Below are 13,151 nucleotides of genomic sequence, written 5' to 3'. Positions count from 1 at the left end.
ATACATTTTGGGAGCTTTTCTCATTATATATCTGGCACCTACTCTCAAGACGAGCTTATCGTCATTGCGATCGTTGTCACTTAAAAATTCCGTATCGGAAATCCTAGAGTGATAACTTTCACCTGCACTTTCACTATCACTGGGTTCCGGGGTGAAAATATCATTCAAAACCAATTACTCTTCGGTTTTAACTGGGGAAAGAGCAACATATGAGAGAACTGCACATTCGTAGAACAACTTTGGGTATGACTTTCCATCAAACACCCTATTTCCCATGTGGCGCACTTCAGTCCTACTCTATACGATGGCCTGACAACAAATGGATCCTTGCTATATCCTGATAACCAACTAAATGGAAATTGCTGATCCATGTATGTCTTCTGCTTCTTTCTCCAAAGTTTCTAAATCAAGGGCCGCGGAACATTCATCTTGTGATTCAAATTTTTCTGAAAAGCATGCAACGACGAAGATTAAATTCAAAGAATGCTATATGATTCATTTTTTGTGACCACCTCTGCATTTAATTCTTTTTCCATCCACAACTTTCTTTATAATGCGTCTCCGATCCATTCTCACAGCATCTTCCCTAAGTTTACCCGCCGCGGCCCCGTTTGGCAACATTGCATAAATAGAATTGATTAACATTCACAAGTATCAATATCATTACCTGTAATAGATCATAGAAAAATTACAAATAAATTAAAAAGTGAATCTATCTAGTGAGTGTTTTTATTTTTTCTTTCGGGGTAAACTATAGGATTAGATAATGTTAAAATATTTTCGTTGATTTGCAACAAAATATGCGCTCTAAAAATACGCAAAAGCCATTTTATTAATCTAAATTAATGTGTGCAACTTATTGCGGAAGATGAACCCTGTAGACCCAGTAGTTTTCCCTAGGTTGAGTTACAAAGTTCATGAAGTTGGCGAAACGGCTAATTTTACGGTGCGCGGAGTCATTTACTGCCCTGGCGTGTCTATATTTTTAAGTTTATTGTAAAACAAAAAATAAATCAGAATTTGGAATAAAATTTCTTAAAAATGACGTATAATTCATTATTATAGCATGCCTTGAAGCCCAGATATAAATTTGCAAAGTACAGCGTCACATCATTTCGACGCCGACAGTGGAAGAAAACGCTAGTCTTCTTGGCTGGCATTCCACACTCTAGGATACACATACTAGGATTCCACAAGCTTGTTGCGGAACGGTTTTTGTATGAAAGTAAAAGAGAGATACTATTTCGCACACGTCCGGCCACACCTTGCATATGCAGAAAGAATTAATCTATGAACTTGGAAGATAACACCCTGAGCATTAAAATGTTTTCTCGAAATTTTAAAATCGACCAAAGTTTACGCTAATTTTCTCGGTAATTTAGTCAGGTTGCGCGATAGCTTTTTCTCACAACGCTGCCATTAACCAAAGTGTTCCGGTAATCTCACGCTAAGTGTTCATAACGATTATTTTTTCGCAATTATAATCCATTGGCGTAACTATGGGGGAGGATGAGGGGATGTTTCCTCCCCCAAAGCCTCAGAGAAATAAAAAAGTTCTTTAAAAATCTTGTCCGGAATTGATATATAATAACTGAATCTGCCTTGCAGACTGCATCAGTTAAATTTTAAGAGCCAAAATGACGTAAAATGCATTTTCAGGCATGTTATTTTTCAAAAATTTTCTTGTAATCCCTTTTTCCTGGAGGAATAGCCCCCACTAATAACCCCCCTCATCCCCTCAAAGTATATTCCTGGTTACGCCACTGTTCTAACCTATAAACCGGCTTTAAGTATTCAAACGTCCCACGAAACTTTTGGGAGATACGGGTTTAAGTGAAAAAAGAACTATCGTCCAAAATTTTTTTTAAGCTAAGGCCTTGGTGTCTCAGTGACTTATAGGCAGTCTCGCTCAAATGCACAGAGGGGGGACCCACCGCGCATTTAGTTAGGTTTACATAAGTTACCGCTTGCGTCCCTGACAGCAGAGCGAACCTAATATCACGGAGATATAAGGTATGATTAAGGCTATTGTGTTAGTCATCTAGTCTGAATATCTATTTTTTAGCATTTCCTACTGCCTTAGGGTGAAAAATTTTGTCTAGTCGTTCCACAACGCTGCAAAAGACATGATATTCAGTGACAATCGTTAGAATTGTGAAATTGGTTTAAATTAGTTTCTGCTTTCAGAAAAAAAGTTTTTAAATATTCATTCTACTGAAGGTCCGCTAAGAGTATTATTGCATCACTAAAGATATATTCATCCGTGGTAGACGGTTAGAGATAGCAAAGCACGGAAGAGGATCGCATGAAACAATTGACTACAACACTTAGCAGTTTGCGGTAGTTTCACGAATATTTTTGGATCCGGCACAAAAAGACTAAATCATTGAACTTAATAAATTTAAAAATTCCATTTTGCATTATTCCTTACAGGCCTTAAAGCTTTACGATGGGGATTTAAAGTAAATATAACATATTCTAATTATATTTATTACTTCACTCTACATTTGCATTTTATCCTATATTCAGCTAATTTGTGACCGCAGTTTTCATTTCCATCTCGAATACAACATTTCCCCCTCCAATTGAATATGTTTAAACATATAATTTTTAGAATCCCATGAACAAGAGAGATTGGTATGTGTAATATTCATTTACTGCGATCCTTGCGGAATGAGGGGACCATAATATTTCAATTTGCACGGGGAGGAGGAGCAGGGGTGCCGACTTATAAAAAATATTTTAGGGGTCCATACCGAGGTTCTTAACCCGGGAAATTTTATAAGTAGTGAGTTTTAAAGTTTTTAAAGCATTTTAGAATAGTCATATAATCAACATTAGAACCCTGAAAATTCGAATTTCGATAACTGGTCACTCCGTGGAAAATCGACAAGCCTGACACATTTTTTCTCCCCCCATAACGAATTTTTGAGGGGGTTCGGGCCCCCTCAGGTCCCATGGAGTCGGTGCCACTGGGGGTGGAGGGGGGTTGGGTTAAGACACTATAATAATTTTTTGCGAAACTTTCGGAATGGAATGGAATGTAAACTGACCTGAAAGGTTGGTGGTGGCGACCATGACGCTCATGATGATGGCTGCCCTCGTGGTGGACTCGCCCCTCGCTTCCAGCCAATCGCCGAAGAGCAGGCCGAAAGAGGACACGAGAGACTGGGCCGTCATCTGTGTGGAAAACGTGTCAAAGCCATTGTAGCCCATGAATCCGCTTTAGCACACTATAAAATATGACGAGAAATTTATAGTTAACCGTCGTAACTAACAAGTAACTGAGTGGACTTAAATTGACGCATATAAATAAAAAATATTAAAATTATGTTGCCTGGTGATAGATATAATCCTTTAAAAATGCTTTCCATTAATTATTATAACTTGTAGGATGTCTTTACGACATATCACTGCATTGGTTCGACAAGGACCTTCTACAACCACTCTAGTTTCAAGGAAAATGAATTTTGACGTCTTGGATTTGTTTTATGTTTGACGTAATTTAGTAAAATCGATTACTACAGCAAAATTTATTTTGTTTTCTCTCCAATATGCAGAGAAAGTCCGTTTTTTATTAGACCATAGGAGTTATACCACAAAACATCATGATATACCTAAATTTTCATTTAAAACGTTGTCAAACCAGTACAGTAGATATTTACAATGGGAATTTATTATTGATAGGGCTTAAAGCTTAAAGTGCATTAGTGAATGTATATTTTGCTATGATATTATATGTGTTTCACTAACAAATAGGGCGTAGAATAACATAAGTGATGAATTTTTATGAGTGTAAACCAAATCGGCGAATTTTTAAATCTAAAAAAATCCCACGCAAAATCAGCTCAGATGGTGTGCCTGAATCCATCTTAAGTTGAACTCATCGTAAAGGGGGATGTATTTTACTGGTTTCGCAGGCCTTTATATGAAAACTTAATTGTATGAAGATGCTATGCAACCTATTTCCTATTTAAAGTATGAAGTATCTAACTCTTGTTTGAAGCATGGTCTTAATGAAAAACTGGATTTCTCTGCAAGTTGAAGAAATAAGAAAAGAAAAAGTACTGTGGTGCGGGATTTTACTGGAGTACGTTAAAAAGAAAACAAAGCCGTAACGTCAAAATAATTTTTCTTGAAACAAAAGTGATTACAGAAGGTCCTTGTCAACCAATGCTGTGATACATGGGCTCCATAAGTTATGAACATTAATGAAAAGCATTTATAAAAGAAGATATCCATCACCAGAAAATTTAGTTGAAGTAGTTTTCTTTTAAAAATTGAGAAGACCATAGTCCAAATAATATGTTCATAATAAGTGTTTCATTACGAACATAAGTGGAATACTAAATTTAAATAAGCGTGGTTTACATGGAAAAATAAGAAATATTTTACTGTATCAAAACAAAAATACAGCGAAATCTTCTCCATTGCCACGTCTGCAAATGTTTGTTTTTCCTTGGAACCTTTAATCCTCAAAGTCAACTAATACGCCTGTCATAACTCTAATAATATTATGATTGTAAAATGATAGCGATCATAACCAAAACACCGTAGAATAGATTAATGATAATGAAGAATCGTATATCAATTGCTGATGGATAAGTAAAGTATTCGATGAGTTTCCGATTCGCGATTCAAGATTTAATTTTTTGACGTCTTAAAGTGGAATGTGGATAACATGCAGATACGCACTTACATTCATGAGCGCCACTCCAAGGACGACAATCCATCCCCAGCCTCCGTCTGGCTTCTCGTAGATCAAGGCGCCCTCCATCTCTCTCTCATTTTCGCTTTTTTCTTTTGCCCCGCCTTTCTTCACCACTGAGTTTTCCATATCCTGAAAAAAAAAGTTCATGAGTGATAAATCGAATTTTTCATGCGGATAACCAATCAGAATTATCTTTGGCACGCGAGTCATATCGTAACACAGCATGACCATTAAGGTTTACTTCGACAGACAGACTCTTTATTCATACTTAAGATTTGTTTTCATTCAAATTTTTTCAAGAATTTCAATAAATATGAATACGCATATTGTTAAAAACTAAAAATCGTTTTTCAATTGTTTTTGGAGCTATTATCCATTGTTAAGACCTGAAAATTTTGTGTAACACATAATTTGGGATGCACTTTAAGTGTATATTTTTTATTTTTCAAAATATCTGGGGGCACTCTTCACCATCTTAACCTTTATTGGTATATTCTGTAAATAAAGGTGTGGATAGATTTTCTATAATTCACTATGCAGGTGTTCATCTGAACAAATAAAGATCATTGCTCGCTCACAATCAGTGATCCAGCTCGAAAGTTGATTTGGTTAGTTAAAGCAAACCCCAGACTAACAATAAGTCACAGGGGTGTGAGTTTCACACATTCAGTGTAGGGGGGCCAGGTCTTTTCCCAGGGTCACCTCGTACTTCGATGATATCATATGAGGGTGTACCAAGACTTCACGCAAGATTTGAATCTGGAACCTCTGCTGCAGAATAATCCTTATATCCTTATCGCCTATATTATATATTTTTTAAGAAGTACTTTTTGGTACAATGCAGTTAATTAAGGGTCAAATGGTGTGAAGTGTCTCGGGAATAGCTGAGTTCCGGCCAGCCGAAACTAAAGTAAAACTCTGGAACGAAACGAAACGCAGATGATGTTTCGCACCGGAGGGACCACGTGCTTCACCTTCGAATTGTTCAGTTTCGACCCACACGCCGAGTGCGAAGTTATTAGATACAAGGGCCACTCATAATTTTACCACTAACAGGAGAACGGTGAACGGAGAAATGTCTGTTGAACTTAACGAAGTGATTTTATACGGTATATTAAGGTATCAAATGAAATATTTCAGAGTTTTATAAGCAAACATCCGCGTATGTCTCCAACAAGAACGTTTTACTTCCGAACGGTTTTATTTATCTCTTCACACGAATTTCAAACGTAATGGGTCGAAACCATTTTCTCTTATACCCCCCGACTCAACTTTCGGGATCGAAACTTAACTATGAGTACTGCTCATTGAGCAGCGGATTTTCGATTGATTATTTTTCATTCCTGGGAGTGAAGCTTCGTCCTGGGTCGACACTAAACTCCTTGGTGATTTTAATTTTGTGCAGGAACGAATCTAAACCTATGCCTCGTATTTCCGTTTCCCTCTGGGATGAAACGAAACATTTTCGTTTCGTTTCACTTGCCATCCCTGCTTCAAACCTTGATTTATCGGCTGCTTTCATCGCCCGTGCCTCACTACCTTAAAGAGGTCCTAATAAATTTCCTCCTAAATTTAACGCTTATATCCCCAGCTGCTAAGAGACTCCCCTTTTTGAGGAATGCTACCTAACTCTTGTCTTCTTGCTTCGTCAATAGCAGGTCACTCGTCTACCCAAATAGCAGAACTTTATTTAGTTTTTATTTTTATTTACATTGTCGCGCCGCAACGTGCATTGACTGTTGCGGTCATCCAGCGGCGAGAAGCGGAAACTTCGTGGCCTTTCCCGCCTTATCACCTCGGATAAGTTCTCCATCGCTCGCAAGCCCACATGATTATCAAATCCGGTGCAACGCAACCAGATATGCAATTACACGCACGTCACGTGAATGCGTCGATAAGCGAGGAAAGTGGACTGGTGATAATGGTTGCAGCTGCCACAGCTGACCGAAGCACATGTTAAAGCTCAGCCGGCAACATCTTTCATTCGCCAACTCACAGAGGGCGCTGTACTTAGGCAACACACTTTAATTTGAAAGCACTGGATTGATAGGACGCATCACTCAGTGGCGTAGACTCCATGGGGCCTGAGGGGGCCCGAGCCCCCTCAAAAATTCCTTGTGTGTGTGAGTAAAAATGTGTCAGGCTTGTCGATTTTCTCCGGAGTCCAGATATCGAGATTCGAGTTATCAGAGTTCTAATTTTGACCATATGACTCTTCTTAAATGTTAAAAAACTTAAAACTCACTACTTATAAAATTTCCCGGGGCAAGATTCCCGGTTTGGGGCCCCCCAATATTTTTTGTAGGTCGGCATCCCTGGCATCACTTTTGCAAAATCTGTCGTGTTTTGTCACTTTTGGCAACCAAGTTCTTGTTTAAAACTTAAAGAAGTAAATAAATATCACGTGCTCAGACTTCACCTTGCCCAACCACATAAAGACATTAAAAATAAAATCACTGCGTTAAGTTCCGCAGATTTTTATTTTATATACCGACCTAGGTTTCGACTGCAAAAGCCAGATCAAAGCGATAACATCTTAATACTGACTCTTGCTGTCGAAACTTAGATCGATACATTAAAGAAATATCCGTTGAACTTAACGAAGTGATTTTATACTGTATATTACGGTATCAAATGAAATATTTCAGAGTTTTGCGAGTAAACATCCGCGCATTTGTCCACAAAGAACGTTTTACTTTCGAGAAAATACTTAGATAAAATTTTCATATTTAAGATAGAAGGTACTAACAGTAATGATCAATTCCATATACCCAGAAAATTTAAGGTATCAAGAGAAAGATTTAAATAAATATTAGGTCTGGAAAAATAGGTCGGTCGAGCAGGAGTGATGCGTCATCTTAACGGTGAGGTATGCAGGGTATGTTGAGCAGAATTTATATATATTATAAATTAACAAGTAATGCAATCAGAAGTTGTACCTTTGCTAAACTACGAGAGGGTATCTTCGATTTAGCATGTGTTTTAAATACGCACAAAGAGATGGAGGAAAGTAAATTAACCAGTTAATACGAAACTTGAAGTTTGTACTTGGTGGAAGAGCTCCATATTATCAATAACAGACACTTTATCACTTCCACAAAATATGTCGTGAAAGTAAAAATGTGTTTGTTATTGATAAAATTAACCAGTTTCCGCCCACCGTGACCATATTACATCGTGGCTACATCTTACCATTCTTAGCGTGAGGATCTTGAAGAAAACCCGCACTCTTTCGAACTACTACAAGTATGTTGTTCTAGCTTGAAATAAGTTAATACACCTCTTAGTTTATTTTTGGAGTCGTTCGAAAAGAGCCCATTGACGATAAAAGACGGGTGCAAAATGGAAACGGAATAAGGACACCTAATGTCCTTTAATTACACAAAAGTATCAGAAACGTAAACAGAAAATGTCATTGTATAGATTATTTTACTCATTCTTCATTCAAAAATATGCTTTCCCTAAAGGTTCATCCTTTCTACCAAGGTAACGCGTAGATTTTGAACAATATTAGATTCTGACCTCGTTACCACCTTGCTACACTAGGTGGCTACGGGTTATTCTGAAGAAACAAAGGGATGTGTCACCAAAATATTTTACTGGATTTCTAAAAACGACTATAGGAACAACATACCTACGTGTAATCACAATCGCAATCAGAAAGTTTTCTTGGCGGAAATGGGTTAGTACTACGTATTTCCATAGAGAGCTTGCGGCTCCTTTACAAGGCCATTGCTTCATACTCTCGCAAAGGAGCCTAAGTAATTTTATGGATCACGCGTGTTCAAAGGAATAGATTTTTAAAATACATTGATTATTCAAGTGATCAAAGGAAAAATAATTTAAATTTTGAAAAGTGACTAGCAAATCAAAATACAAGATATAAATTTGACAAATTATGCCCATATACAACTCAAGAAAGACGTTAATAGATTTAGTGAATTTTACTTCTGAAAGCTTCCGCACTGTAGCTCTTGTAGTGAACGTTTTAAGACAATGTTTCCTCGCGATTGCAAGAGTAATAATAATGACGTTTTAATTAAAAGCGAGTTTAGGACTAGATATTCCTTCCTACAACTTAATTGTTTCATAATCACGCTCATCCAATGGTGATAAATCCACCCAGGGGCCGTATTCTGTAACTCCAAACCGATCGGTGCGGCACCGATTCGTCGGGTGCGACGTCACACCGACTCCCGGTAAGAAATCGTGCGATTCTGTACGAACCCGATCGGTGCGGCACCGACGAGAGGACGGGAGATCGTCGGTAGCCGTACCGACAGCAAAAAGGTGTCGGTACGGCCACCGACTAGTGGGTTTCATGAACTCCCCGGTGCGCATTGTACGTTTTATTTTGTTTTTACCTCATCACCGAGTAAATAATGAGGTTTTCTGCAATGTTATCTTTTTCTGCCCCTTCGAATACGCCTCTATAATTCACTGTGTCATCATCTATATTAATTACCTTGACAGAAATATAAGATAATGGTTAATAAACATGAGGTTTGCTAACATATAATGACTCTCTCATTTATGTTATCACTTAAGTGAAATTTCACTCGCTTGTAATAAGCTTTATTTCTCTCTATCATCATTTATTTGCTCCTTTGACATAAAAAAGATATTTTTGATTAAATATGAGTTTTGCCGTAATGTTATCACTTTATCTCACTCTGAATAGGCGACTGTTATTGCACTCAATCATCAATTTGGCGTTTCTCTCGGCATAGAAATAAGATCTTTTTATTTAAAAATGAAGTTTGCCACAACGGTATCAGTTTCTTTCATTTGTAACAGGCAACTATATTTCATTTCATCGTCAGCCATTGATTCCCTTGACGATAAAAGAAGATATTTGTTAATAAGTATGAGGTTTACCGCAATATTGTAATTTTCTCTCACTTGGAATGCGCAATTTATGCATATGTATTTCACCCAATCACAATTTATTTACTTCCTCGTCATTACACTTCTTTTAATTACACCCAGCTCCATATTTTTAAAGCAATTTCCTAACTTGTTCCTCTAATATGACATTTACATTTGAATCCTACGTTCACGTTCCATGGTATGTTATTTTCGTCTGCTACGGTGCCAATGGCATTACCTTCCGTTGATAACATTTAGACGGAACTTACTTAATGACAACTATATTACTAAATCATGAATAAATAGCATTATACGGAACCAATATTTAAAAAAAGAAACTACGATCTCAAGGATAGTTTCAATAATTCATTTCAGCAACAACAATCTCCATCACATACCAACTTTATTGTGATGTTGTAATATTGTTTCCTTCGATTCTGTAGGTACAGCATTACTACCACACATTATATAAGCATTGTTAACAACTTATCCAATATCGATTATCTTAATGTAGCAATAAGTCGTATTTTCAGCAAATAAAAAGATTGAGAATGACGACAACAAACTTTGCCAATGAGTCTTCACTTGTTTTTACCCTTCTCATTGGTGGAGACACGTTAGATGACTTCCAACTTCGGATATATTCGGATTTTCCCTGTTTGGGAAGGAGAGGGAACCGTATACCGACTGGTTTGATACCGACGACCATACTGAATCGCTGAATTAGCCGTCGTCGGTATGGAAACCGTCGTCGGTACGGAATGATGTGCCGTCGGTGGGCTGGGAAGGGAAATCGACCGGTGCGGTACCGACGAAATACTGAATACGGCCCCAGGTGGAATTCGAACCCGCGACCTCTAGGTTGGCAGTAGCGGACGTTACCCCATTGCTACCGAGGCTGGCAATGGGTGATAGTTTAACGGGCGTTGTAAAGTACTTCTCAAAATATTTCCCTTTCCCCACGTTAACTTATAGAAGTAGTGAGCTGTGAAGTGAAAAAAATCTTTTATAGCCTTCTAGCCATATGGCAGAAATTACTTAAAAGTATCACGCAACAAGTGTTAATCTCATTACTTAATTACTAACTTTGGATCGGAAAAATACTAACTGTTACATCTGTATTATCTAACGATTTGATCGTTAGATTAATCTTCCTCATAGGATAATCCTCCAGAGTCGTTAAAATAGCAATGACTGATGCCTGGTTTCGCTGATGGTAGGACCCGCCCGCCTTTGTGACGGTGCGGGATTCCTCGTCCCTTCTCTTCCTTCCCAATCCTGTCCTAGGAGGCGTCGTCGGGCTCCTATCGCGGCGGCGCTTCCTTCCTGTCCTCTCCCTTCTGGGTGTAGAGGTAAAAAGCTCGCGCTTACAGACACTTCCCCCGGGAGTGTATCCTCGCGAGCCCGCCCTACGGTCTTGTTCCAGCTGTTATATCTATATTCTTTAACGATGTACGGAATATACAATAATTCACCGAGGACGACATTTTCAGTAAAATTTGAGTCACAAACTTGCAATGTTATTATCACCTCAAGAATCATGTAAAATATTCTTGGAATCCAGTTGAAAAAATTGAGAATCGCCCACGTTGATAAGAAACGCTCACGGAAATGGCGACGATTCCTTCCACAAGTTCGTGCGGAACAGGGCGCCTGATCTAATTCAATATGGCTTCCTGCGCATTGCAATGTCTTCGCCGCAACTCATTTACAGCTGTGGCACCGATTCTTTATCTCTTCTACTCGATTGGAACAAACGGAAATAGAGACTCCATTACCTGCTCTGCTGCCACCGATCGCCACTGCCCCAGTTATCAACATTGATCATCACTAATCAACACAACTGGTATCCAAGGTCTGATGCACAGAAGACGGGCGTCAATAAAGCACTAGTCTAAGGAGATTATCTACTGGCCCACTGCACTGAGAAGATGGAGAGGGAGAATTAAGAGTTTCTTTCATGACGTAATCCCCATGGAGATACGCCAAGGAGGAGTTATTTTTGACCGCGTTGTTCAAGTTCAGCGGTTGGTCTATGCACTTTTCGCTTTCTAGCCGGAGGTAAGTGGTGAAATGTAACGACTTGTTGCACGAGATATTATAACGAAGAGATTAAAGTGATTAAGATAAACGGTCAGAAGCCCACGATTGTCAACGGAAGTGCTAGTAATGCCATCTCAACGACGAATACTGACCTAACATAAATCGTCGTCAATAATACATTCATTATTTGAAGATGTCATTGATGATGGCATTAATACGCATTGAAGAGTACATATTTTTAAAGACAGTATGGCAGGTATAAACTATTGGAAACAATCTCACGCGATAGGTGTAAGTAATCGTGGAATCCCAAAGGAAAACGCTAATCTTTGTTTTAGCGTCCTTTTTCCGATTAATGGCTGATATTACTCCGGATCAAGAGAGTAATAAAGCTCGATAATAAGGATTTGCATGAGTTAAGCGCAATCTAAAAATATTTTATTTTCGACATTACGAAGTATCGAGTACTTGTCCCAAATATTTATATTTTTTATCATGTCTTCAACGTCCTCTGGAAGGAAGAAAACAACAAATGAAAGAGGCCAGTGATTTTTCTAAACGTGGTATGGTTAATAAATAGCAATCGAACTGACTAAGGTGGTAACTTAGCTTAATGGCTGCAAATATCTGTTCTTTTTCATGTCATAGAAAAAATACTGGTACAACTTAAATTTATACAATTTTCTTCGGAGTTATGTTCAGTTTTCTTTGCTGTGTCCTAATATAGCATTTTATGCAACTATGCGCATTTATGTCACTCATTGTCCTCCGAAAAATACATCAAATACCTCTTATGAAAAGACTAGTAATCCATAGCGGTAGTTTACCCTTAAAAGTAAGTAGGCTACGAGAAACTCTCCGCGAAAACGCGAGCTGAATAACTTTATTTGTGGTTTGGAATCTGCATATTTTTAGCAATTCATTGAATTAATATTGATTCACCTCAAGTAATTACTAGACCCCAATTTGCTATCTCTTTGTGATCTAATCGATAAAGGAAAATAAAAAAGGAACGAAAAAACGCTACACTCCCTCAGAACAGATCGTATTTTGTCTTTAACAAATAAGCAGTTTAACTACAGTAAGCATAGGTAGATATGGCTTCCAATTATGTACGCATGAATATGCACGAGTTTTGACCTAAGCGACAACAAGGCTGTGACGAACAGTATAGGACGCCGTTTAAGTGCGCTAAAAGAGATTTTACGATATTCTTCCTTGGGAGAAATCACTCTAAGCTCAGAATTTCACAACTACGGAGCAAGGAGAAGACTTTTCATTACCTTCAGCCAAATAACACGGCTCATTGGTGGTGCAAATTTGAGGTAAATCGTTGAAGCTAAAATCGTATGTAAATGTCCTTTCTGTAAAAAACCTGTAGAGCAGGCATCTTGCAAACTCGTCGTATATTATGTAGTAATAAAAAAAAAAAATACGTACAATCCACGAAAATGAAGCTTCCTTCAGCCTGTGCAGTGCGGGAATACAAGTGATGCTATTCATCCATTGCTATGCTCTATTTAGTTAC

General features: G+C 38.1%; 1 protein-coding gene across 5 annotated transcripts in view; it reads right to left on the bottom strand.

The window, feature by feature from the left end:
• The window catches only part of LOC124165274 (monocarboxylate transporter 9), a 71,342-nt gene that overhangs the window by 23,453 nt on the left and 34,738 nt on the right, over positions 1 to 13,151 (bottom strand). For 3 of the 5 annotated variants that reach the window (XM_046542605.1, XM_046542609.1, XM_046542607.1), the window contains 2 exons: positions 4,700 to 4,840; positions 3,054 to 3,180 (listed from right to left, as the gene is read on the bottom strand). In XM_046542605.1, coding sequence (XP_046398561.1) covers positions 3,054 to 3,180; positions 4,700 to 4,840 — 268 coding nt within the window. Of the gene's footprint in view, positions 1 to 3,053; positions 3,234 to 4,699; positions 4,841 to 11,358; positions 11,500 to 13,151 lie in introns of those variants that run through there. The other 2 variants (XM_046542608.1, XM_046542606.1) reach the window with 2 other exon arrangements.

This window comes from Ischnura elegans, chromosome 9, assembly GCF_921293095.1.
Source record: "Ischnura elegans chromosome 9, ioIscEleg1.1, whole genome shotgun sequence".
Taxonomy (NCBI): domain Eukaryota; kingdom Metazoa; phylum Arthropoda; class Insecta; order Odonata; family Coenagrionidae; genus Ischnura; species Ischnura elegans.
The sequence above is the reverse complement of the archived record's forward strand: the minus strand, read 5'-3'. Positions and strand labels throughout refer to the sequence as shown.